The sequence below is a fragment of the Ixodes scapularis genome, unplaced genomic scaffold (genome assembly GCF_016920785.2).
Source record: "Ixodes scapularis isolate PalLabHiFi unplaced genomic scaffold, ASM1692078v2 PGA_scaffold0__279_contigs__length_252992795, whole genome shotgun sequence".
NCBI classification, from domain to species: domain Eukaryota; kingdom Metazoa; phylum Arthropoda; class Arachnida; order Ixodida; family Ixodidae; genus Ixodes; species Ixodes scapularis.
The window spans coordinates 48,840,878-48,866,483 of NW_024609835.1; the positions used below are offsets into that span (position 1 = coordinate 48,840,878).

Below are 25,606 nucleotides of genomic sequence, written 5' to 3' on the forward strand. Positions count from 1 at the left end.
ACTGAATGCTTGACGGGCGCGTTGGTAATGGCAGTAACAGCGGGAAAGGATAAGCACACAACGGACGAGAAACTCTTCCAATCACCGTATAGCGTCATGGCTACTTCATCTCACCTTAACATACACTCCAGTCATAGACAGCTTAAGAAACGCAGGGTGTGGCCAGTCCCGCGCATCTCATTATCACTCCGCAACCAATGAGAGTGTGGCATCCGCCAATGAGAACGCCGCAGAACAAATCACCGAGCGAAAAGCGCGAACATAAAAAGTCACACCTTGCGTTTGTTAAGCTGTCTGCGGCCAATAACCGAAAAGGCTAGAAGCGCGAGCATCCTGTTCTTGACCGCGCGTCGGTTGCACGAGCTCTGGTGCGGCAGAATCATCTATAAAAGCTGCCCGGTTAAGTTTTCTAGCCTTTCCGGCTATTGGGGAGGAGATCGAACAGTCACGCCTCTAGCGGTACGATTCAGCTGATGGGACAACAAACCCCATTTTCTTGTTTGCTTTTGATCCGAGAAATCGAAGATGACGATTCGAAGGCCGCTCCTCGTGCGACTAAAGCACTAGTCATCGCTCAGAGCTCGTGCCCCAATCGTGCTAGGCGAGGTTCAATTTCTTTGTTATTCTGTGTAGGTAAACATCGGGCCGTGGGGACAACAAACTCGATAAAGCGCCCCCTATAGTTCGACCTCCGCCCAATAGTCCGTGTTAAGGCGAGGCGAAGTATGGCACCATCGCTGTATCGTCGCTGACGGTGGTTTTTGCTGACGGCGTCGGTTTCACTCACTCTCTCTGCCGCCTATATATGCGCCGAGGAACTGAGGGCTTTGCGTTAACGTCAGAACGCCGAGCTCCGACTATAATGATTAGTGGGTAGACGTAACCCTAGCCGCCTTCGTCCCTCCTCCCTCCCTCTTCGAACGCGCTCGAACGCGAACGCAACGCTGGACGCCGGCGTTTACCAATCGAACGCCTTTGGAGTGTGAGTGGAGACAAAGGTAGCTCAGCTTTGCGTCTAGCCCCTAATCAGAACGATCAGTGGGTAGACGCAAACCAGACCAAAGCTCGGCGTTCTGACGTTCACACGCGCTCTCGTCTCCTTTTATCCCTCCGTTTCTCGTCGCGTCGCATAAACTCCGTTTCTGTAACCAACAGTACGACCCGATAGAGCCGATAAAGCTCCGCAAAAAGCGCATCGTCACGGCGCTCCTTTTCTTTGTTAATCTGATATCAGTCCCTAAACCATAACGTAAACAAAAAAAAAACTAAACATAACGCAGGGTGAGGGCGCCGTTGCGCCTTCACTGTGCGTCATGGTGGTAGCAAACGTACAAAGAAAATGAGCAGCATGACGATGCCATTTTGGCGCCGCTTGGCTGGCTCCGTCTCGTCGTAGCGTCGACTACGGACAGCCTTGGATTGAAACGGAGTACAGTGGCGGGAAGAGAGTGCAGTGATGGCGCGACGGAGCCGAAGCTCGCCGAAGGGACAGGGCGCCGCTCTGCGACTCGGACGTGGATGGCAGAAGCTTCGCCCAAGGGCGGCGGAGGCCAATTCGTCGGCCCCTGGCCGCCAGTGGAGCGCGCCGAGTTTTTGTCCGGGCAGGGTGCATCGGAGAGCCCGAGCCGCGGCTGACTTTGATGGAGATGGATGGACGCGGGCGCGGCTGTCAGGGCCGCGGCCCGCGCACCGCGGGCGCTGACAGTGCCAGCACCGCCCGCGTCACGTGAGTCTGACACGGAAATCTGAAGCGCTAGTGTTCGCCGTCGCTGTAGCTCTGGCCGGAAACAGGTAGAAGGGAAGCCATCTTGCGGTGGTTTTCTTTTTTTATTCTGTCTCGGTATCGCGAGCCTCAGATCGGTACGCGCGAGCAGACGGTAGCCGCAAGTGGAGCGCGAAGCATGTTGTCTACTGCGGCGATTCCGAACCACCGGTTGACTGCGCCCACATGTCCCTCGCCTGAAGAGGGAAGAGTTTCGCGGGCGAGTTTCGCACGCAAGCTTCACCAGAAGGAGCAACCATGTGTATTACTAATTGTACTGCCCAATCTGTAGTTGGAGATGTTTTGAGGCTCTAATATATTTTTTGTGCCGCGTTGTATGGGACTTTAGAATAATCTTCCAACTGCGTGACTCCAACGGAGGTCTTTTGATACATCTAGAAGTTGGCGTGCTGGGACGACACACGTGTCTCGAGCTGTCTCGAATTCTTGTGGTCGAGAAAACTTTAAGCACTATGAGTATTCTCGGAGGAAGAGGAAGAATTTTCGGGAGGAAATTATTTGGATGAGCGTCGCATATCGCTACACAAGTATTCAAGAAACATTTGTCACTGACAAGCGAAATGCCTCTGCTTATCAGCATTGATGGCATATGAGCGTGCAGCCATTGGTGATATAGTTATACTGGATTTTAAGCTCCTATAGCTATCATCCGATAATTAAAACTTTCACTTAGGTCACCAAGCACCACGGTAATTGGAATGCTCACTGATCAGATTTCCCTGTATCTGAAATGCCAAGCCCTCCGTGGGCAGTTAAAAAAATCGCTTATTTTTTGTCTCTGCCAACTTTCTTGATCGTAACATTCAGTTCCCGTTAGCGTCAATCTCGTGCAGAATTTCAAATTTCTGTCCTGTGCTGTTTGTTTACAGGCTGTGGAAGATATATATATATATATATATATATATATATATATATATATATATTATTTATTTACTATGGCAATTTTTAGCTGCTTATCCCATGTCAGGCACGTAGCCAGGGGGCCCATGGGGCACGGCACCCCCCCCCCCCCCTCCCCCTCAAAATATGCCATTTTGCTGGGACCTCCTCTCGCCCCTCCCCCTCAAAGAGCATCTTGTCATGGGAAACAAAATCCTGGCCTGGCTACTTGCCTGCCCCATGGCTGTGAATAGGAGGAGCTTCGGTCGACTGCTAGTCCGCGCGGCTGGCGATGAAAAGGAGCAACTTTGGGATGGCCTAGTTACCGGGCGATCGGACACGAGCACTGCGCCACAGTTTGGAAAGGCGCTCGGACATTCGACCTCGAGATTGGGTCCAATGATTACGGCCGCGGGCCGTGTCAGAGTGGCGAAAATTCCCCATATCATGGCGCCGCCTGTCAAACCAAACTTCATTGCCCGGTAGGTATGATAGGGCCTTCAAGATTGTAATAAATTATAAAAAAAAAGTATTTTTTTGTGACGTACGAATTTAAGCATGATCGGCCGCTAATTTTTCCTGATTTCAATTTTTTTTTACTCTCTCTCTCTCTCTGCATGGAATTCTGTTTCTGTCCCAGTCCTTCTTGCTTTCTCTATTTCTTTTTTTCAATCAACGATACATTAAGACGGAACATATTCACGTGAGCAGAGACTGAACTAACTAATCGTTGCGCGCACACTCCTACATCTGGTAAGAAAGGGCATAAGACAGATAACATCTAGCATAGCGCTGTTGCTCCGATCAGTGAACTAAAACTGGACACATAAAGAAGCACTGTGGCGATACAGGGTATTGCATTCCATGCATTGCCCGCATCAGTCATATGCAGTATTAACTAATTTTGGTATATTCATAAAAAATTTTCTACATAAACAAACATCTGCTCGGGTGGAGAACGTTGATTTGTTTCGGACCAACTCATATACCGCTGTTAGTTGCTATGAAGCAGTATTTAGGCTTGCCAACATGACTTTAGCCACGTAAAAATAAACGCAACCCGCCCTTCACCGCTCTGAAAAGAGTAAAAAATACAAAAAGAAACATTATTGGGACTAAAAAATAAAAACAGCGACTAAAACGAGCCTTGCAGGAAAAAAAAAAAGTGTGCGAAGCTTGACTCACTCGGTCACAGCAAGCCGAAGTCAGCGTCTCCGAAGTCCTGAGAGAGGTTTCGTCGCACGTGGATATTCTTCCAGCGAGTGATTTTCCAAGGAACTAAAGCGAAAACAAGCGGAAACTGTCATCCCCATGACGAGGGCGAGTCAAGTTGTTACTCTAAAACAAAAAAAAAACGCTTTTTTTATTTTTGTGTGTGTGTTTTGAGAAGCAGCGTGCTGGAAACGAGTACTTAAGGAATAAAAAAAAAAAACACACACACACACACACAAAGAAAACGCAACAGATATTGCAGAACTGCTGTCTCTCTCTTTTTTTTCTTCATTGTCTGTTTGAATATATCTATTTATAGACAACATATTTATGGTAAATTATGTATTAATGTTTAGTTATAAATAAACTCAAGACCGACACATCTATTTTTTTTTTAATTGTTAGCAAGGAGTTGTAGCATACCGTCACCGTTTAACCCGGCATGCCGTCACTGTGCTTAAAACGCACCACGAAAGCACCGTTTAATATAACCACTGACAGCTAAAGAAAAGGAGGGCGCGGTTCATTTAAAGTCACGCGTCCCGCTTCGTGATTGGCTCTTCGACGTTCTCATTGGTTAATGCCGCACTCTCATTCGCTGAGTAGCGATAATGAGATGCTCGCAACTCGCCACGCTCTGCATTTCTTGAGCTGTCAGTGACTCCAGTCAAGCGTCATCTGAAGGCCTGACCACACTAGCGGCAACGGCGCCGCCGTCCGGCGTCCCAATGCGAGGAGGCCACATCGGCCTTCGGTTTGCGGGCGTCACGGGACAACACTGGCTCTCGCGTTCTCGTGAACGCGCGCGCGCCTCCACCGGATTTCCCGCTCTTTCGTCGTCTGCTCTTCGTTAGATTCTTACGTTTCGGCTCTCATCTTTCGCATATATAAGCATCGAAACCGCACTCGCTGCCTACATGCTAGGTGTCCATGATGACCTTGTGATCAGCGTTCAAGCAATCATTCTAGCCTGCTCGTTGATTTTGCCACGTCGCCGCGCTCTGAAGGGAAGGAAGGAGGCGCAGGTTTCAGGTCCGGCGGAGTTGGTGCTAGAAACATCGAGGGACAGGTCAGTGCTTTGCTGCCCCGGCCGCTCGCCAGAGATGACGGCTACTTTCGAGCGTGTCACCAAATCAACACGACATCCGTCGCAATGCAGGCGACATGCTACAAGTGCCACGTAGAAACACACCTGCTATTGCGAATTCATCTCCAATAATTTCACAGCGGTTTTTCTTAGCGTCCTCACCTAGGTAGTCTGGCTGCGCTTTGTCATATAAAAAGGGAAATACTCGCACACCTTTGAGGAACCGCTCCGTTGGGAAAAACATTGGGGGAAATAGGGATAGCAGACGAAACGAAACAACGCTACGCTCCTTTGCAACGTGAAAGACACGCAAAGAAGCGGATTGCTCCTTGCCATGGCATCGCAACGTCACTATCTACGCCAACTCCTGTTGGCTCCTTTCTTCTGCGGCGAGGAACAGCAAACCCCCCCTCCCCCTGCGCACGGGTAGGTTGCCTTGACGGCGCCGAGCGGCGAGCCACTGAGGACGAAAACTGGTTTTGGCCGTCAGCCCGTGGCGGCCAGCGGCGGGCGGCAAGCCTCCACGACGCTAGTGTGGTCGGGCCTTTACACCGCGATATTTCTTTCCTGCTGTGCTGTATAGAAGGTGACGGTTGGCTAAAGCGCTTTCTTCCCGATTCACTTCCGGCGCGGTTGCGGCATGGTGGTAATTGTATTACTGTAACCGTATTCCAGAACATTAGAGAGTTTTAGCGAACCGTTTTTGCACATGCGATACGGTACTATGGCCCGTCCGGTACAAACTCCGCATATGCTACAGCAGAAGACTCCAATATGAGCAGTGCGTACTGGAGGGCCCATCGTACCGTATCCGATGGGCAAAAACGGCTCGTTAAAACCCAATTATATTGTTTTGACACTCGTCAGAAAAGCGCACTTTAGATGGTTCGATATCGTTTTGCTTCATCAAATTTAATACACAGCGCGTAACCCTACATCGACCCTTCCCTTTCCTCCCTGGTACTGTAGCTCGACTTAAGCACGATGCCGTACCATAAAGTGTAATAAAGGCAGTGTTACAATGGTGTCTCCCGAATCCCTTGTGAATCGGCGGAGATGATGGAGGACCCCGTTCGTGGTAGGAGGAAGGGAAAGTACAGGTGAATTATGATAGTGATTTAATAAATAGATATAACTAAGGGCTAGTGTGAAGTAAACTTCTTTTATTGACATATACACGGGAAAACGGAACCGAAAAATGGAATGTTTCTTCTCAAACTGAGATAATACAGATTTTATTTCCGGGCTTAACTGATGAGGCTGCGCTTCGCGGACCCCTAGAATGCCTTCGCAGACACCCATTTGAGAACCACTAACCTAGGACAAACAACGCACCGCACACCAGGCGCGTAATGCACCAGTTAAATATTGATACGGCCGCTAGAGAAATATTTTACTCTCACCTCTTTCCCTATGACCTTGGTTTTTAAGACCTTGGAAACCTTAAGGTGCTTTCACATCGAGGAAAAACGCGTGTTTTAATCGACGTCGACGCAGTCGTCGAAAAAAACTAGGCGGCTTCCCGACGTCGGAGTCTTCTCGGGGTATCTCGCATTTGACGAGAGGACACGATAATTTGCACGATAAATTGTCTGCTTCGTACGATCGTTGTTGCCTTGCCTCCGTGCTTCCGTGATTTCATATGCACTTGGAGCAGGCACGTAGCCAGGGGAAGGGGAGGGGGGAAAATGTCCCATAGGCCCGAGCCCCCCCCCCCCCCCCCCCCCCCCTGCCCAGCAAAATCTTCCATTTTGCTGGGGCCTCCTCTCTCCCTTCTTGAATGGACAACGGCGATGATCATATATACGTTTACACCCCAGTTGTATGCAGATTAGGTGAGAGGCACAGACTTTAGCGCGCAGCTTCGAAGGTTTAGAAGCTGCTTTCTCGGCGCGTGTTTTTGTGCAAATAAAGTTTAGCACGGTGGTAAACCCGCGCGTCCATACTTTTGATAGCACTGCACGCAGCTTGTGCGATAGCGTTTTTGAAGGGAAATGCACAAAACATATTGGGGGTTATCGCTCTCCTGCAGTCAGAACACGCTGCCAAGCTCGTCGTTCAGTGGTGGCCTTCGCGTAAACGATAAGGAGTAGTTTCACAGCGTCGTACACGCACAGCAAACACTGTTCACATTCAGATGTTTCTGTTGACTTGCTTTCCTTCGCACTGAAATGCTGCTTTGTGGCTGTCTGCATCCCTCTACCCCTCTGCCTTTTTTTTCCTTCGCCTCACGCGTTGAGGGAAACATTGGGCCCAGAGACGACGTTCCCCGCCGTCGTCCTCCTCGACGCGCGACTTTTTTTCAATACAAAGACAAGCAAAACAAACGCATTCCTTGACGCGCGTTTTTCCGCTGTGTGATTATGCCTTTAGTGGGCCACGCATTCTGAGAAATAGCGGCTGATAAAGACTGAAACTTGCGAGAAATTCATCATACAAATTCAAAGCCATACCTCTACCTTTCTGTTCGCGCTACATCATCTGGATTTAGAATATTGTCCTGAGATTTATTGTTTTGTTGTTCTAAATGTTTGCTGTAGGTATGGGGATCTGTCTTATACTCAGTACATCTAAGATATGGAAAGTTGTGCAGTCGGAGATGCGATAACATAAGGCGGATTTTACCTCAATGTCATTCGAACTGTGGTAAACCAAACTTACAGGAGCAAGCTGACTTTAAGTTGGGCTCTGTTTCTCAAGAAAATAAGTTCTTAAGCATTATATTTTAGGCCTATTCTCGGATTGTCTAAAGCTCTTCGACGGAATTAAAAGCTCTAAGATGACCTACGCTCAGTGTTGTAGGCGTTACCAAAAAAAAAGTAACGAAATCCGTTACTCGTTACTTGCAAATAAAAGTAACGCGTTACCGTCCTACGCTACTTCAGAATAAAAGGATCGCGTTACCGTTACCATTACCGATAAAAAGTAACGCAGGTCACTTGTGCGTTACTTTTTAATTATAAATTAACACATTTTACTGTTTCCACGTTACAGGTACGCATAAGCGTCCTATTGCAAGAAACATTATATCTATAAAGAAAATTAACATAATGATTTTACCTATTTTACGGTTTTACCTAGAAACTTACAAAAAAAAACGCAAATAAAGAAACTCCAAAACTCAAAAATTCACATGGTTTGGTGCCTAAACACACACACAAAAAAAATTAAGTGAAACTTAATTTTTTTGAAGCCTTGGAAAGGAAAAATAACGAGAAACGTAACTACGTTACCCGTTACTTTAAATAAATAACGTAAGTACGTTACCCGTCACTGTTTTGAAAAAGTAACGAGTGCGTTATTACGTTACCGAAAAAAAGTACCGCGTTACCGGTAACGCCGTTATTTGTAACATGTAACCGCCAATACTGCCTATGCTCGATAGGACTTAGTCAATGTTCTTTTCTTTTTCCAGAACAGTCTTTTGTTCGTTGCTAATCCTTGAATTAAAAACAAGCAAAACTTTACACTTTTTTTTCAGTCTAACTTTTGCGTCGGATATGATTAAACCCACAGAACAAAAACGTTCGTGAAGCAAATTAAATATGGTTAAACTTGACTGTCTGAACAACCTTAGTGGCAAAGAACAAAAAACAAAACAAAAAAAAAACAATTGTTAGAAGATGTCAAGGAATAGCTCGTATTGAATGCATTAGTGCTAATACTTTGTTGTTTTCTACTACTTCAGATGGGAACTGCACGGCTCAAATGTAAACAATACGTAGCATTAAATCAATTTTTAAAAGGAATATTTTAGTCGTAAATGAGATGTAGCGCGTCTAGAATGACAGTTGGCATTAGCTCTCACAAATGAAAAATAGAATATGATATTGCTCGACTTAATCAATTACGAGGACCGTGTTTTTTATACAGGTGTGACGTAACGCTGTTGTGGTGTGGGGTGAAGGGTGTAACGCCGCTTACAGCCGCGTACATGGCCCGCACGTATACCGTCTGCTCGAGTCAGTCGTATTTTTTTTTTTACAGCGTAGCTGTTAAGGGCTAGTTTCCCCAGTTTCGTGTCCGTGGACAAATAAATCTCGATACAACCCTCTGGACAACTACCGCCATCTATAAGCGACGGCGGCACATAGTACAGCTCCGCTGCTCTTCCTCCTTCACCAAAGAGAAAAGCTAAACGACTTTTTCTTTTTTTTCTTTTTTTGTTTTCAGCGTAGTGGTCTTGTTTGCTCGAGGCCCGAGCTATTCAATCCGTGTAAAGTCACGGCCTTGCGCCGCAGTGGCTGCAAGCAGTGCAGACACCAATTTTACAAGGAATTTCGTAGTGTTTGTCGAGGGCTCGTAGGATCTTTGTGTTATTTGCTTGTCGTTCATTGGGTGGGAGTCCACCCACGTGGCACCGGCCAGGTTCAAACTGACTGGCCTCTTGACATAAGCCGCAGATACGCGAGAAACTTTTTGTTTTGTGTGGACTGGAGTGTTTCAACGCGCGTCAATAAAGCCTAATACAAAACTTTTGTATACAAATATAGATGTGCGTAGTTTGCGTATCTAAATTCCATCAATGAAACCTCAAAAACATCAACACCTGTAATTTATTAAATGTGTCCCGGTATCCCACCACAGTGTAGATACCACGGAAGGAACCAGCTCTTCCTGCGCCAACTTTCAAGCTGCCATTAACAAAGTCCAGCGAATCTTTGCTGGGCTGTTCCCATAAAACACGTCTTCCTCCGGTTGCTGTCGGACAGGACTGTGCGCTCAATGGGTGCGTACACAAACAGGCTTCACGGCAAAGTGGGCCCAGAAGGGAGATTTGTATACGTTCATATGGAGTCCGAAATTGTGCCCGATAAACCTTCGATGGAGTCGTGTTCTGCGTAGGCGCGATGAGAAAAGGGACTACATTTTTTTTGTTCATTGACAGAGGTGGTGCCCATTAAATATTAAAAGTTGCCCGTTATATTCGTATATACGAAACGTCGTCTTAAATTAACTATGCATGGCCATCCACAAGACCCTTAGAAATATCAAAGCACGAGAGTTTTTTTTTTTTTTTTGGCGCGCAATGCTGCTCAAAATGATTTTGCGAAAATTAAGATAGTTATTGCTTTCGATATACAGACATTACACACTTGGTCAAGCTTCCTATCGTGTGTTCACGCTTTTCCCAGCGATCTATGGTCAAGCGGCCAGGGGTCTCCAAACGTAATGGCTAAGGGCCTGAATTAGGTGTCTTTCGCAGCCTCGAAAGCCGGAAAATGAACAAGTAAATATATATGAGAAACAAAAAGCACGCAATAAAAATAGACCTAGACACGCATTTAAGCACAAAATTCAAGTGGAATCAAATTTAAGAAAAAAAAGAATCTAATGTGCATTAAAAAAAGCAATATCTTGGCAACAATTATAGCTATGAGCAATAATTGTTGCCCAGAAAACTCACCGGGCATAAATCAAAGCGCGTAAGAACGTCGGCACATTCGCAGAGGGTAGAACACTAATGATGACAGTACACAATATTTATGATACAGGACACTAAGCTCATTATACGTGAGAAAGCAAAACAATTTTAACGTATAGTTACAGAGGCACGAAGCGGGAAATCAATAGTAGATGTGTGCCGGGGATGACAATGTGCGATAAATATGACACGCAACTGTCAAACTGGTAAGAACCAGAATGAATGTGGAAGCATTTGTTGAGCGTCGCGACGCCGTTTCTTTAAACGCGCTTATTTGCACCGGCGGGCCCGCAGGAAACTGGCCGTGGACTGAACGTCGTTGCAAGGACGGCGGCCAGCCGCGGGCCGGTAGGAAGGCGTCCGCGAGCCAGATTTGGCCCGCGAGCCGGGGTTCGGAGACCCCTGAATTATCGCCAATCTATAGCTTGTCAGTCTACTACAAAAAGCTACAGCTTAAACGGCGGACTTCAAGGTCCAATGACTAACCAATTAGAAATCACGTGGTATAGTCCTCGGGGCAGTAATCCGCGTATCGGAGCAATTTACCACGTGGTTTCTAATTGTACCGTGACTTGACCTGGCGCCCCATACCTTAGTCCTTCAGTCCGTCATGGAGGAAGACGAAATATAGACCGATGCACAAACTTCAAAGTCAAAGTCGAAGCGAAAATGAGGCCCGGCATTCAGAGCCGCTTTCCAAATACCGAGTGATCAGCAATTAACGTTCCTTCTTACGAAAAACTTAAAAAATAAATATCGACAAAAATCTGAACGAGGTACTTTCGAATGAAAAGGACGGTGTCATTACGCTGACTCATCAGAAACGGCCTTCAAGAATTAAACATATCCCAATATGCGGAGCCACCCAAGACCTTCCTCCTTCGCGCTGTCCCGAGCTAATCATACATTTATTCGATCCTTCTTCACACTTGCTCTGATTCGCCTTTACCCTCCCCTCAATATCGGCGGCAAAGTGGCAACGGGGCTACTAGTAACAGCAATAGCAACATCAGCAGCAGCAGCAGCAGGAGGAGCGTCGTGCTCCGTCTGACTGCGTACTAGAAATCGTTACTTTCATTATGGACCGAAGTCAGTCAGCCGAGAGCGCGGTCGGAGTTAGAGGACCAAGGGTTCTGGCTGCTCGCTCTCGCTCAGCGCTATAGCTGGCTGACTTGCTGCTAGCTCTCGCGGGGGCAGCAGTGCCGACGCGCTGGCGAGTCCGTGCCCCGCGCTGCCTCTTTTTATTCCGCCACACCGAGAAGCTCTGACTGGCAGCCCAGAAGAAATCGGCCCGAGGGGAAGTAGGGGTTCGGGAAGGAAGGGAGGGAACAGAAGGAAGAAAACGATACACACGCAGAACAAAAGGAGGACCAGAAACGAAAAGAGTAAAGAAAGAAGGCCGGAGGGGAGAGGGCATTTAATTTGCTTTCGATCCAAGAAAAAGGAGGAGATGAGGGGGGGCTGGAGCTCGAGCTGGCCGATGCTAGCTGGTAGTAGAAGCAGCGACGGCGACGACGGAGGCGGTGGCGGCGGCTTCGAACTAGAGAGACGCGTTAGCAGGTTCACGCTTCGCGAAACTTTTCCCGTTCTCGCGCTTTCTCTTCAGTCCCCTTTCTCTCTTTTTTTAGATTCTCTTTCAGTCTTGTCTCGTCTTTCCCCGTCCTCTCTGTTTCGTCCTCTTTCTTTTATCTCCAACAGCGAGGAGTCGAGAAGCAAAATCAAAAAGCTGCGACACGCCCACTTCTCATTGGTTTTGCTGTCCCGAACGTTTCTTGCGTTCGCGCGCATCTTCAAAGTCTGCGTGCTTCCAGTCGCGGGCTTCAAAAACAAATAATGTGACTTCGCGTCCCCGCCTCCCTCCTTAGCCTTTCCTCAAATACGTTTTCTCGAACACGTCGTTGTATATTCATTTCTAAAGACGCAAACGAAGCGAGAGAACAGTTTTGCTTTTCTATCACAGAGTTACAGGCTCCTTTTGTTTTTGTCTTTTTTCCTAGAACTGACAGTCCGAACTTTTTTTAAGAAGTTAAATAGCAATGAAATGCAATGCTGCGAAAGAGATAGTTTGTTGAGAGATGTTTCCGCGAAGCCGTGAGATCTAGAGACGGCTTGTGGGAGCCGTAAGGAAGAGAGGACGGTTCAAGTTAAATGCAGAGAGTGCCAAGAAGAGTCCAAATTCGACTGAGAAAAAAAGAAGACGGGGAGATGGACTTTGGTTGTGACGTATTTGTGCTTGGTATCTGAGTCATCGATGAAGTCAGAAGGCGTGTGATCGGGAAAGGAACAAGAAGTGGGAGGGAGAGGGGAATCAAAGGGTTTAGGAAGACCGCTGAAAGCGGGAAAGTGCGAACGCTTCAGCTGCAGAAATAATGGGAGAGGTCAGGGACCAGGGAGGCGTGAAGAGAGCGCAAGCCTTTGAGACAGATTACTCAAACGCGGGCAAGAAAAGAAGAAAAAAAGAAAAGCTTAAAAAGCGATTCTCGAGAAGTGCGATCTCGAAGACGAAGGAGTTGTCAGAGAATTAATTAAAACACAAAAACAAATAAAAGAGCTCGAATAAGGTACCGGCAAACAAAAAGAAGAATAAAGGGCCGCCGTGAACGCGAAGCATTTGGAACTTCTAATGAAAACGACAATTAGCTCGATTCAATGATCTCGAAAATGAAAGTTCCGCTCGCTCGCTTTTCCGCGATCAGCTTAGGAGCCGACGAATAATCCTCGATGGACAGACGCCCACACACACACACACACACACATAAGTGAAAGAAAAGAAGAGAGAGCAAAAAAGGAGCCCAGTGCCGTCCTGATGCAGTGGATGCTGCAATTTCAGAGCCGGTGGCCCGCGGTCTTCTCCCAAGTGCCTGAGTGGGGACCTTTGTCTTTTAAAAGCGTTTTTTTTTTTTTTTTGCGAACTTCGTAAAGAGTGGATACCAGTCCAGTTCTTTTTTTTTTTTATTGTATATGCTTTTGAAATAAGCCAGATACGCTGATCTGCACACGCGCACACATACACACAGATACACCCGCTCGCAAAAGCGCGTGTAATAATCTTTTTTTTCTCCCTTCTTTTCTTTTAAGCGTGTCGTCTCAAGAGGATCGTTACGTCGTTAAAGAACTCAACGTCGCGCGAATGCAAATGAGGCTGGTGAAACGGGGAAAATAATAAAAACGTCCGAGGCACACACTCACGCGGCTGGATAAAACGTAGCGCAGTGTAGGCGGGCCGCCGGTTTTTGATTCTCGGCTCTGTTTCGTTTTTCGTCCCGTTTAGTGCACGCTCTAGTTTTTGTCGCTTTTCGCAGCACACAGCTCCGAGCTTACGTTTCTTTCTTGACGTGTTTTTCGCTCGCGTTCGAGAGCGAGCGCCCCAACGCGGCATTTCGGCGAGCATCGGGAATTTGCGCAAAAGGGACTCTGCATAATTTCCGCGAGCTGTTTATTTTTGTTTTTCTGCTTTCATCGAAAAAGAGGAGAGAAAGAGAGAGGAGGGGACGATGTTTTAAATTCGTTCACTTACTTTTTAAATAGTCCAGTTTTCACTCGACGCTTCCCTCCCTGCTCCCCTGTTTTTTCCTTCTTTCTTTTTCGGCAAAGAGCTACTCATTCTACTCTTCGTCTTTTGATTTCTTCTATTTTTTCTTTTTTTGTGCGTGTGTTAGAGGGTGACCGTGGCAGCTTCGTTACTGCCAGCGCTGTTAGCGACACCAGATGGGGTAAAAATCGCTTCGTGCGATAGTCTCTTGCCCTTTGCGGCCTCTCGTTTTTAACTTTATTTCCACCTTGGCGCCGCTTCACGTCGTTGCTCCTGATTTTACTCGCCTGAACCCGAGAGGGCGCCGCATATTAATTTCCTCTTTCTAGATTTCAAAACAAGCGGGAGGGAGCTAAAAAAGGTATAGCAAAGGCGGAAAAAAAAAAAAAAAAAAAGATGGGAATGAGGGAGCTACCTGCGAGCGCGTTCCCTTCCTTGCAGCTGTTGCATGAGCTGGAAAAAGCTGGAGTTCTCGGTCCGACATAAAACCAAAGGAGGAAGGCAAAAATGACGTGCCTGGAGTCCAAACCGCAGGACAGAACCAACCGCATGAGCTGTCGCTACTAGTTTGAGTCCAACCCACGCAGGGACGAAAAATAAAATGATTAGAAGCGAGTTTGCGAAAGTTTAGAGCGGGTAAAAAAGAACTTTCCCTGACATAGAGAGTGCGAGAGAGCGAAAGAGAGCGAGAGAAAAAAGAAAGAGGGACGGATACGTCAACATATGTTTGAATTTCTTTTCACCTCTCTCCCGGACTCTTGGTTTTTAGAAGAAGACAAAATTATTTATCTTGTCTTGATCATTCTGATAAACCCATAAACCACAGAATGTCTCTTGCGTTCATCACGCGTGCGTTATAATTTTTTATGCTTCTTTAGGGGAAATTTATTCAGGCGTAGATTGTGTGAGTCACTTTCTTTAGTGAGAACATGCCATGCGCTCGGCTTCTTTTGAGAACGCGTTGGTGCCCTGTGTTATTAGCGCTCTTGGAATGTACGTTAACTAAAATAGTCGCGAGGAGAGAGGGTTTATCTGAAGCCCCACTGATAAAATTCACGGCTCGTGTTTGTTCTAAGTACGGACCGCCATCATTGTGCGCAGTCGCAAAAGACGTCCCCGAGCGAGTGCTGCGCCGGCATGCGCTTCTAAGAGCCGCATAAGGTGAGGGCCTCGTACGTTGGCGCATTTGACGCTACTTGCGAGACAAACACAAACACATCGAAGGTCTTTAGGTTTATATAAAGCCCATTGATATGTTCGTGTTTGTGATACAAGTGTTCGTAATACAGGTAAGTGGCAAGAGGCCGACAGGTCGAACTTCAGTTTAGATGTGGAGACGCTGGTCCGCGCTATAGATAGATATTTCGGCAGCGCTACACGGCTAATAAATCACGAAGCAGTGATAGCATGAGAGCACGCCGGTACGGCTCATCGATATCAAAACAATCAGGGTTGGGATTGAACCCAGGAAGTGTTTCTACTGGTGATAACAGCTCTACCACGAAAATGTCAGATAAAATCTTAAACTCGTGTGAACCTTTTCAATAGACTACTTTCATAAGTCCCTGTATGCAACACGGCACGCATTGCACTTTGGGAACTAGTTGGCCAGAAAGGAGAGTGGCATGGTTTTGGTTTCGATGGAAACGTCGACACGAGATTATGCACAGAGCGTGGACTATAAATGGCCGTGATCTCATGTTTTCTGGCCCCGAGAGCGTCATTTGTGGACTCTAAGCTGACCTAAATGGCCAGACCTCGAAGCTGCATAAGCCTGAGACGTATAGCTTGTCTTAACGGATGCTTGTTGTATTGGTGTACTTGAGCCTTTCTGTTAGCGTTTTGAGGTATGTGGACCAGCCAGTGCTGGGAATCTCGACGCTGCGAATCTGGGGTATCTTGCTTGTGTACGAATCAACAAGCTGTAGCAAGCAATAAGTATGCATACATCGAGCTCGCGCCTTTACATTAGTGTTGTTGATCAGGAAGTTTGTTTGTTTCGTGCGTCCAAAGGCGAAATATAACTTTTTGCAATTACTGTTTTTCTTAATACGCCTGAGTACGCGAAGTAGAACTCGGAGTCGCCATTGAAAAGCTCCATTTGAACACACTTCTCATCTCTTATCTGTACTGCCCCGCAGCGCTGCACGAAGTGAAGTCCCCACCCGCTTGCATTCCACTAATATTCAGCATCGCGTATGCTCATAAAGTTATCCTGCAATTATATAGGCACATTCTCACATACAAACCGTTTTAAGAAAGCAAAAGTCGAGCTCTTCTGTAAAGAATGTCGCACCGTTCGCCGGAAGTGCGCCGGACGGGCATGAACCTCTATGCGGTGCGCCAAACGAACGAAATTATTCAAAGCGCATTTGACGGTTGCTAATGGCCATAATATTTGTTATGTGTTTGCTTTCTTCCTCACTGAATATGCCGAGGTAATTTCATACACACCGTTCAGGCACAGATCTTGGGCGTCAATAAAAGCTCGTCGAAAAAGGCTTAGCGAGGAGTAGGGGACGCTTGTTAGGGCCTCCGTCGTAGCTAGCCGATCTCAGCGTTTGCTGAACCTTATTCTTCCATCAGCATAAAATTTGAGTGTGAGGTATGTGATGACACGAGGAAGACATTATAGTAACTTTTGTGCGCTAGTGAGGTCGTATTTATGGCGTTTCTTTAAAAGTTCATGCGTCAACGCTGGGCTCAACTTTGATACTCTTGTGGGGATGTGGCTTGCTTTTCGCCCAATGAAGTAGCAAGAAGCGGACATTTGGCAAACAAAATACGTGTAGGGCTCAAGCTGACCAAATTTCACTTGTAGTTCACTGGTACTAGACAGGATTACTGACATTGAGCTCAAAGATACACTCGTGGGGTAAGGTGACAAAGCCACATCTTACTACGTTTGCATACGCACGCGCAATATCCGGTGTTTCGGGAACCAAGGAAAGTGCCGCCGTCTTTGTTTTGTATCACTCGAGAATGAGTGTATTGTACATTCGTAAAAAGTCAGATAATCGAAAACGCAACTAGCACGTTCGGGCGCAGCGTGATGGCACTGCTCTGTCGAAACCGAAACTGAGTGGCCAACTAGTTCCCAGAGTGCACTGCGCGGAATTTCGCCGCGATGGGGCGCATCGTTGGAAGAAGTCAATTGCTTATATGTATTTTTACATTTTGTTTTATGCTTTTTATCAATTTTAGGCCCTAAGAATGCATATAGAAATGCACTGATTTTTATATAGATTTTTATCTACATAAAATAAACATAAAAAATTACCTTTTGTACAAATATTTGCACTCATATCAAACATATTGGGGATAATTCAGCTCACTTTAGGTTACTTCGATTAGTGTTGATTATGAAGCTAGGCCTTCGCTCATTTCATATTATATTATACGGGATGTTTAGCCAATTACGGCCACCATGACAAGGGGAGAGAGATCGTTCCGGTTCTCCTACATTTACTTTGTGTTTAGGTAGGTGCGCGACGACTCTTGATTCACTGGCGACCATTTGCGGGAAGATCTACGCCCTAGAAATGCCACAGTCTCGCGCGTTTAAGTTACCCATCCGCAACGGCATGAACAAAATGTCACAAGTTCTTTCAATTTTCTCGAGACGAGCGACGCCACCGACGCCGGCGAGCCTCGGTGATCGCAGCTAAGCAGACGGTGCTCGCCTACTTCGATGGGCTGCAGACAGATGGCGCAGAGCGACAAACGCGAGGATGCAGCGCCAGCGACTCCTCGGCGTCGCCTCGACCGCGACCATCTCCGTTACAACGATGCGTGCCGACTGGATTATTACGGCACGTATAAATGCAAGCTGGCACGGTGCTATCAGAAAGAATCATTGAATACCATTGCAAGCAAGTCAAAACATGAGAATATTGGGCATTACAGAGAGTCGCGTCACGCTGAAGGAAGCGCGATAAAAGCTTTCGGAAGAGTATGTGCTAAAACGCAAGACACAGCTCGGCGACCCCGGCGGGGAAGCTGGGCGCGTATCTTCGACGCCTGGCGAAAGTAGGTGCACATCGCCGATGCCTTGCCGTTCACGAAGGAGTTGAACGCGTTGGAGGACGTTTGGGTTTGAACTAGTCGTTCTCAGGAAGTGGACCATGCGGTTCGAATACGTAGTCGTGAGGATGCACCCACGACATTTTCGGTAGGTTTGTCATTTCCTTGGTCAACAAGGCCAATTCCTTTCAGCAAAAAGATCGGGATGGCATGTTGATCCCGTAAAGCAAATGTAAGGAGGTAACACAGTTAGTCCTCAGTGGTAAAACTTTTAAAATACGCGCTAATTACTGCGGGTCCTCAAAAACAAGCAAAAACAATAGCCAACGGGAAGCAGCACACTCCCCTCGGAAGTTAGTCATGTTTATTTCTGTCTACCTCCGCACAATCTGTATGACCAGGACGGGAGGCACTCACTTGATCGAATAACGTTTTAGCGAACGCCCACGTTTCACCGGATGACACTTTAGCGAATAGTCGGACGCCGCGAAGCGGCGTTTTCGGGTGGGTTAAGTGAGTTCACATTTCTGTAATGAGCCGCCGCAGACTGCAGCCGCGAAGCGGCGTAAGCGCAGCGCGGAGGATGGGTCAACGCGTGCCCCCGTTATTCGCTAAAACGTCGATTCGCTCAAATGTCGCTGTTCGCTAAAACGCCATTCGCTCATGTGATATGGACCTGACCAGGACAGTTTGTCTGCAGACTTCTTAGAATGCTCAATGATATCGGATAAAATAAAACGCGGCAGCGTTTTCATCTTTACTAGAAAAAAAAAGAAACAGTGAAGTTGGGCGTCACGAGGTCGCCATTTTGAATGAGTGCCTAAGTGCTTGAGTAGCAAATCCACAGTAAATCCGAGACAAAAATAAAATAAAAGGACGTCTGATTTTTTTTTTTTGCTAAATTATTTTGCTTATTTTGTATGGTTTCCTCTTATTATTATCCCTCGGTCTCGGGTTTACCATGAATGTCAATCACAAACTCACCTGTTTTTTTTTTTTTCCTGTTTTTAAGGAGGATTTTCTACTTCGCAGTAACAAATTGGAATAAATATTCTTTTTTTGAATGGGGAGGAAATAAACTGCAAAGAGAAAAGCATTGACAACTGCTTGGTCCAGATAGTGAAACTGTGATGTGAAAACAGAGTAAAAAATTACCTGCATTTTATAGTTATAAAAACTCCAAATCCCGCGATAGATTACTACTGTGTGACAAGTATTGTTTGACCCTTGGCTAAAGTAAGTTATGCACGCCGGTCCATCGACCTGCTGAAAAATGTCACGTGATCACAGCACTCTCAAAATGGCCCCTCCCTTGAAAGCCTGTACCAGGGAGGGGCAGCGCTTAGTAATCCAATTTTTGGCTGCAGAGGGCAAAAAGCCCGCGGATATTCCTTGCATGATCTTGAAGCAGTCTGGAAACGTCTGTATGTCGCTTAGACAGGTATACGAGCGGTGAACAATATTTTCAATGCGTAGAGTCAAGTCTGACTGACGCACCTCACTCCGGTCGGCCTTAAACTTTGACGACGACATACTCAATGTCAGAAGTTGAACGGCTTGTAGAAGAAAGTGTCCTGTGTCCCTATCGATGGAATGGCTAAATAATTGACCATTAGTCAAGGCTTGGCGCACCAGGTGACTCACGATATTCTGCAGTATTGTAAAGTGTCCGCCAGGTGGGTTCAAAGAAAACGTATACCAGACATTAAGGAGCGCCGTGTGGTTGTGCGCCAGACGATACTCCGACGCTGTAACAATGAGATGGTTTTCTTGGACGCAACGTCACTGGGGACGAATGTCAAATCCTTTATAATCGGCAAGAGACCAAGCGGGCAAGCAAAGACTGGGGGCACACTTCGTCACCAAGTCCAAATACAATCCGGGCAGTTCCGACACAAGGCAAGGTTGTGGTCACGGTTTCCTAGGACCGTAAAGGGCCAATAATTGAACATTGTATGCCCGGGGGGCTCACTATCATCAGTAAATTATAATGTGTCCTGCCCGAAAAGTCAAAAATCAGGTCAAAGGGCCGTGGTTTATTAATCTTAGGTGTGTTGCTGCTGAATATAAAGTGCCTGAATGTTACTTGCTGGCTGTGCCTTGCTAGAGTGTCGACATCTTTTGGGCAAGTATCGTCATTTCGGCCGCGGCCGCCATTTTGCCTCCCGCGATGTTGTGGCCTCGTATATGTTACATCGATAGGTAGGCTTGTGTTCATGAAAATCCCGAATTATAAAGTACTTGTTGACGTGAGGATTAATTATTTCAAGTAGAGGCTTTGACGACTCGGTAATGCAACCAAGCACCGCGAATGCGGTCATTTTTATAATGTTTTCGCATTATCAATAGATGAATAGCCCAAAACAAACGCATAGTTGACGGAACACGTGATTTACATGTTCCCAAAGTTATCCCTCGTCATTTCAGAAGTGGAAATGCTCAATAACTGCGTAAACAGCTCACAAACGGCTAGACATGAGTGGGAGGCTAGATGACGGTTTGGCTTGCAGCCGACAGGGTTATCCTCACTTTGGGAGGGCCGCCAGCCCAGCAACGTTGAGGCAGCATGAAAATACGCGCCCCCACACGGCAAGTGGGACAGCGTAAATAAATTAAAGTTTCTACGTTTTCAGTGAATTCCGCATCCGCCATACTCGAAAAACGTGGCACCGAGCGATTTTTTTAAAATTTGTCGGAGGGCTCAAAGCAGTTTTTGGAGGAAAGAAGTTCCGTACAGGGAACAAGCTGAAAGCCACGGTTAATCCCTGGTTTCGGAGACACCAGTAAGATGTTTTTTTCCGCGGCAACGACACGTTGGTGAAGCGTTCGCACATGTGTTGAAAGCGGAGAAGACTATGCCGAAAAGCGGCAAGTTGCTTTTATTTTTATTTTTATTACTATGCGGATAAAAATTTATTGCTGTTACTTGTTGACTCATTCTAGTACAAAATTCTGTGAAACGATCTCACCTTAAAGCACTTAAAGACGCCCATGTCGAAAACAAGGAGAAGCGCTATACGAAGCACAAGTTGAGCACTGAGCTCTGTCATGGTGCTACTACTTTCCTGTAAGAGCCCTGTCAGTACTGACGACATTGTTCTCGTTTTCCTGGTGAGAATCGGAGAAACTGTCTAAGCATGCATTTCATGAGATGCCTGTACGCTTGATTAATGCAGTGGTGATGCCTGCGAAATGAAGACACATTACACCAAAGGGAGCATAGGCATTGTTGTTAGTTGCATAAATTGGATTGAGGTTCTCTCTCAATAGATGACGAACCTCTCTGCTCGAAAGAAGGCCCGAATGAGTATGGTTGTGGAAGTTTATTGTCACAAAAGAGCACGCAATTTCTGCCGTTTTCTTGATTAACACAAATAGCTGATAAAGCTTCAACTATATTTTAAAAGCTTTAAGTAGTATCCTCACTAACCCAGCTCCCTATTGGTCTTGTGTGTTGCAGAGAACGGAGAGAACGGCATGCCGCGACGTCTCCGGACCGCCTACACCAACACGCAGCTTCTGGAGCTGGAAAAGGAGTTCCACTTCAACAAGTACCTGTGTCGGCCTCGGCGGATCGAGATCGCCGCGTCGCTCGACCTCACCGAGCGCCAAGTCAAGGTGTGGTTCCAAAACCGGAGGATGAAGCACAAGCGACAGACGATGATGAGCAAGCAGGACGAGAAGGGCAACGGAGACGCGGCCTCCGAGGGCGAGGCGTCCTCGGTCGAGGCCACCGACAGGGCCGGCGCCAGCCCCGCGGGTCTCGCGCCCGGAGATGAGGTGGGAAAGCCGGACCCGGGGCCCTGCTGTCCGGCCAGGGCGGCTGCCCCGTCGCCCTGCAGCTCGGACCCGGACCCGGAGTCCAAGGCCCACCTTCTGCCGGGATTGGCGGGCGCCTCGCCTGCGCGCTCCGACAAGACACCCACGCCGGGCGGCAAGGGCGCCGACGGTCGTGCCGCCAGCCCCGCCGCGCCCAGGCTGCTGTCCGGCAAGGCCCCCGCTCTCTGCTCCCTCGACGGTGGTCTGTGCCCGCAGAGGGTCGCCAGCCCCTCGGCCGCATCTTATCCTTGTCCCAGCGCGCGTGTGGCTTCTTCTCCGAACTGCCAGGTCCAGCCGCACCTGTACGCCAACCACTACGCCCAGGACCGCCCAGGCGGAGGTCCCATGCAGGGCTACAACGGGCAGTGCGCCACTGCCGCCACCGCCGTGCACCGGGGACAGCAGTCGCCTGGAGTCTACTGCGCGGCCACGTACCGTTCTCCGCCGGCGGCCAGCGCAGCGGTCGGGCCACAGGTCGCGGCCGCCACAGGTGCCCAGGGGCCTCCGCAGGTAGGCAGCAACAGCTATGCCGGTGCCGTGCCCCACGCCTACACCAAGGCCGCCCATATGTACTATCACCACCAGGGCAGCGCGTCAATGAGCGGGTCTTCGCAGACCTGCGGCTACGCGGCAACGTCAGCTGGCCACGCGGGCATGATAGGACCCGCCATGGGCTCACACCAGCAGGTGCAGCACACGCAGAGCCAGCATCAGCCGCAGCACTCCCAACTTCAGCAACAACCGCTGCAGCATCAGCAGCAGCATCAGCAGCAGCAGCACCAACAACAGCAACAACAGCACCAACAACACCATCAGGCGTCCCAAGTGGCAACCGCTACGCAACAGACGCCTCACCAGCAGTCACCCGAGCAGCGGTCGTACATGTACAGCATGGAGGGAATGAACCAGACCAGCGTATCCGCGCATGGGTACGTTGGAGAGTACAGAAACTCGAGTCAAGATTACGGTCGCAACTACGGCGCTAGCTACGCCACCTCTGACACGGAGAACATGGACGAGGGCCAGTACAACGGAGTGAGCGGAACGAACGGATACAACTACAACTACCGGGCGACGGAGTGCTATTCGGCTGAAGACACCACCAGTATGGTCTCCTCGCCCAGTGGGGACTCGGGCATGTACTACGACATCGCGTGCAACGGCACCCCCGCCTCAAACGCCAGTAGCGTCCGAACACCCGAGTACAGCGCCACCGCTGCCAAGCAGCAACAGTACCAGGGTTCCGGAGGCTACTTCGAGATGCAGAACGGCACGGCCAACGCTCCCTCTAACAACTACAACCCTTCTCCGGAACACTACAACGGCCAGAGCTCGTCGGACACTGACCTTAACTTTAACAGTTTCTATTACGACTCCAACGGCTATTCGGGGCCCGGCTCGTGTGGTTCCAATGAGTTCAGCTTCCTCACAAACATTGCCAATGAATATACGGCACCAGAGTACTATCAGTTGAGCTGACTGCAAGACAGCGAGTGAAAGGACCTTCGAAAACGTGCTTGAGCCGCCTTTCCCTGTCGGGGGAATGTCGCGAGGTTGAACTTGCGAGACGACCAGTGCATGCGAAGGGTGCGTGGCTCGGACATGGCGAACTCCTGTCTTTGATGATGTCCGAGCAAGACAACCGAACGCGATGCGGGTCGTCGTTTAAGACATCCCCGATTACTTTCCATCACGCAGTCCAACTTTTCCTAGCGTAGAACCACCTGCCCACGAGTGCATCGAGCATGTCAGATTGTCGTTTTCGATCGATTCATAGCTCACAGGAACGAGATTGCCTCATGCAGACCGTTGCTTGTATATTTGTACACATATGAGCTAGCAGAAAGTTTATTGGCATGTCGATAAGTAATAGTGCGTACTCCGAACAGCTCAAGCACGTACTGGTCACAAGAGCAAATCTATTTTTTTCTCTTTTACAGTTCTCTTTATTTCTTCAAAGAAACACACAGAATATAAGTGCAATAACGAGACTGCTGTCTTCGCAACAACGTTTCCAGTGCCCCTAAGTTTCACTGTGATTTGTAAAATCCCTTGTTTATAGAGATGTACATATAACTTAACTGGCACAGTGCAATCTTCATGCGAGATGAAAGTAATGCTGCGCACGTACACAAGCTGTTCTTCACAACAGTCTTCAAACGCGTTGTGTCCTATTTCCCCGAGTACCAACACCTTCCCATAGGCAAGCTGTTCCTGTATCGCACAGACCACCGGACGAGGCATCGCAGATGCACATCATACGTTTGACTCCTTTCCGCATTAAGACCCATTCATGTCTTTCATTTTCTTCCTGCGTTTAGCGATGGCGTCAGCATCGTTTCATTGTATAGCCCATCTGTACAGACTCTTATTGTATATGGTGTTCAAACTCCGTGTGTTTCCGAGAGTTAGAGTGTACAGATTATTGTTACGAGATGCCGTAGAAACATACTCCCTGTTTTCGTCCATCCTCCAGCGAAAGTCTAGTTGCACTTTCCCGGCCTCCTTCGCCCATCTCTCGGTACCAGGAATGCGGCAGCCCTTAGACGGGTTGCCAGTTTCCCTATAGACAAATCGGTCTTGGTGTCATGCCTGGAAACCAAATGGGCCCTCAGCGCTTCACCCTGCGTCTGTCCCCGCTCTTTAAAATTGTGAGTTTCACAGTAAACGTTCTATATCACTCATTTCCGAACATCGAGCCTCAATTTTGAGTTCTGTTTATGGTGCGTCCGTACAGAGAGAGAAGAAAACGAAGGTGTAATAAAAGAAGTGCGTGCGCTTGGTAAAGCAAACTGTTTGAAGAAGAAAAAAAATCGTAATTCTATTGACCTCTATTGTTCCTCCAGAGACGACCGATATTTGTCGCAGACAAGCCTTGGCGCTGGTAAGTACTCTACGTTACATGGAGTGACTGGGGTGTTGCCCTCTCTCCTGCTCCACCTATAGCATCCCTTATCCATTTTCAATCGTTGAAGATAGCGAAGTTATGAGATGAGAAAAATATTAACCCAGATGGGTGGGGTACTGCTGCCCCACTGACCAATAATACTGATGCTAGTTCTAAAGAAACAGAACGCCACAAAAAGAGGCATTTATTTCAAGGTGCCCGCCTTCCCCCGGCCTTATTTCCCACTCTCTCTCTTCGGTTTCATTAATGGTCATCAACCATTCAAAGAATGCAGCTGATTCGTCTGCTCCCGAGACTCGGGCACACGAGGAAGAAGACAGTAGTTTTGAGAACGTGTAAGTTCCTAACACATCGAGCGTAAAGCGTGTTTCACATGCAGCGATTTTGGCCCTAGAGCGGCGCAATTTCTGCCGTCCCGGCGCTCGTGCCGCTCAACCGCTGGTGCTGGCCAGAGCGCCGCGACGGCAGAAATCGCGCCGTTCTAGGTCCAAAACCGCTGCATGCGAAACACGCTTAAAGCTTGGGCAGAGTCCAGAACCTCCTCTAAAAGAATATATTTTTTAATTAAAAATACAAAACATTTAACGCTAACAATTTGACGTGTCAACAGAGCTCTGCTCGACAAAACAAGTTCGAGATAAGGTTGTGGAACAAGCGACTACACCTTTGATCTTCATTAAAGATTTTTTTTCTCCTTCTTTTGAATAGAATTTGGGCTGAATGTCTATGGTTTTTGGAGACGGAGCTGAGTAAAATCGTGTCATATTCAATGAATACTGAAGTTCATGGAACTATACCGTCTAAGCAATTGTAGAAGCACAAAATGACGAGGAAGAAAAGCGCTCCAAGACACGTGTCAAGAACCAGCGTTGATGACGCGATTTACGTGAGTACACTGTAACCTGAGGCACAGCCTAGGCACACGCACGGAGCTAGCC

The 25,606-nt window shown here is 47.8% G+C and overlaps 1 protein-coding gene across 2 annotated transcripts in view; it reads left to right on the plus strand.

Annotated features, from left to right (window-relative positions):
- Nucleotides 1–25,365, plus strand: part of LOC8038072 (homeotic protein proboscipedia) — a 111,355-nt gene extending 85,990 nt beyond the window's left edge. For both annotated transcript variants that reach the window (XM_029976216.3, XM_040220414.1), the window contains one exon: nucleotides 21,402–25,365. In XM_029976216.3, coding sequence (XP_029832076.2) covers nucleotides 21,402–23,239 — 1,838 coding nt within the window. In that variant the 3' untranslated portion in view covers nucleotides 23,240–25,365. The remainder of the gene's footprint in view (nucleotides 1–21,401) is intronic.
- Nucleotides 25,366–25,606: the final 241 nt, after the last annotated feature.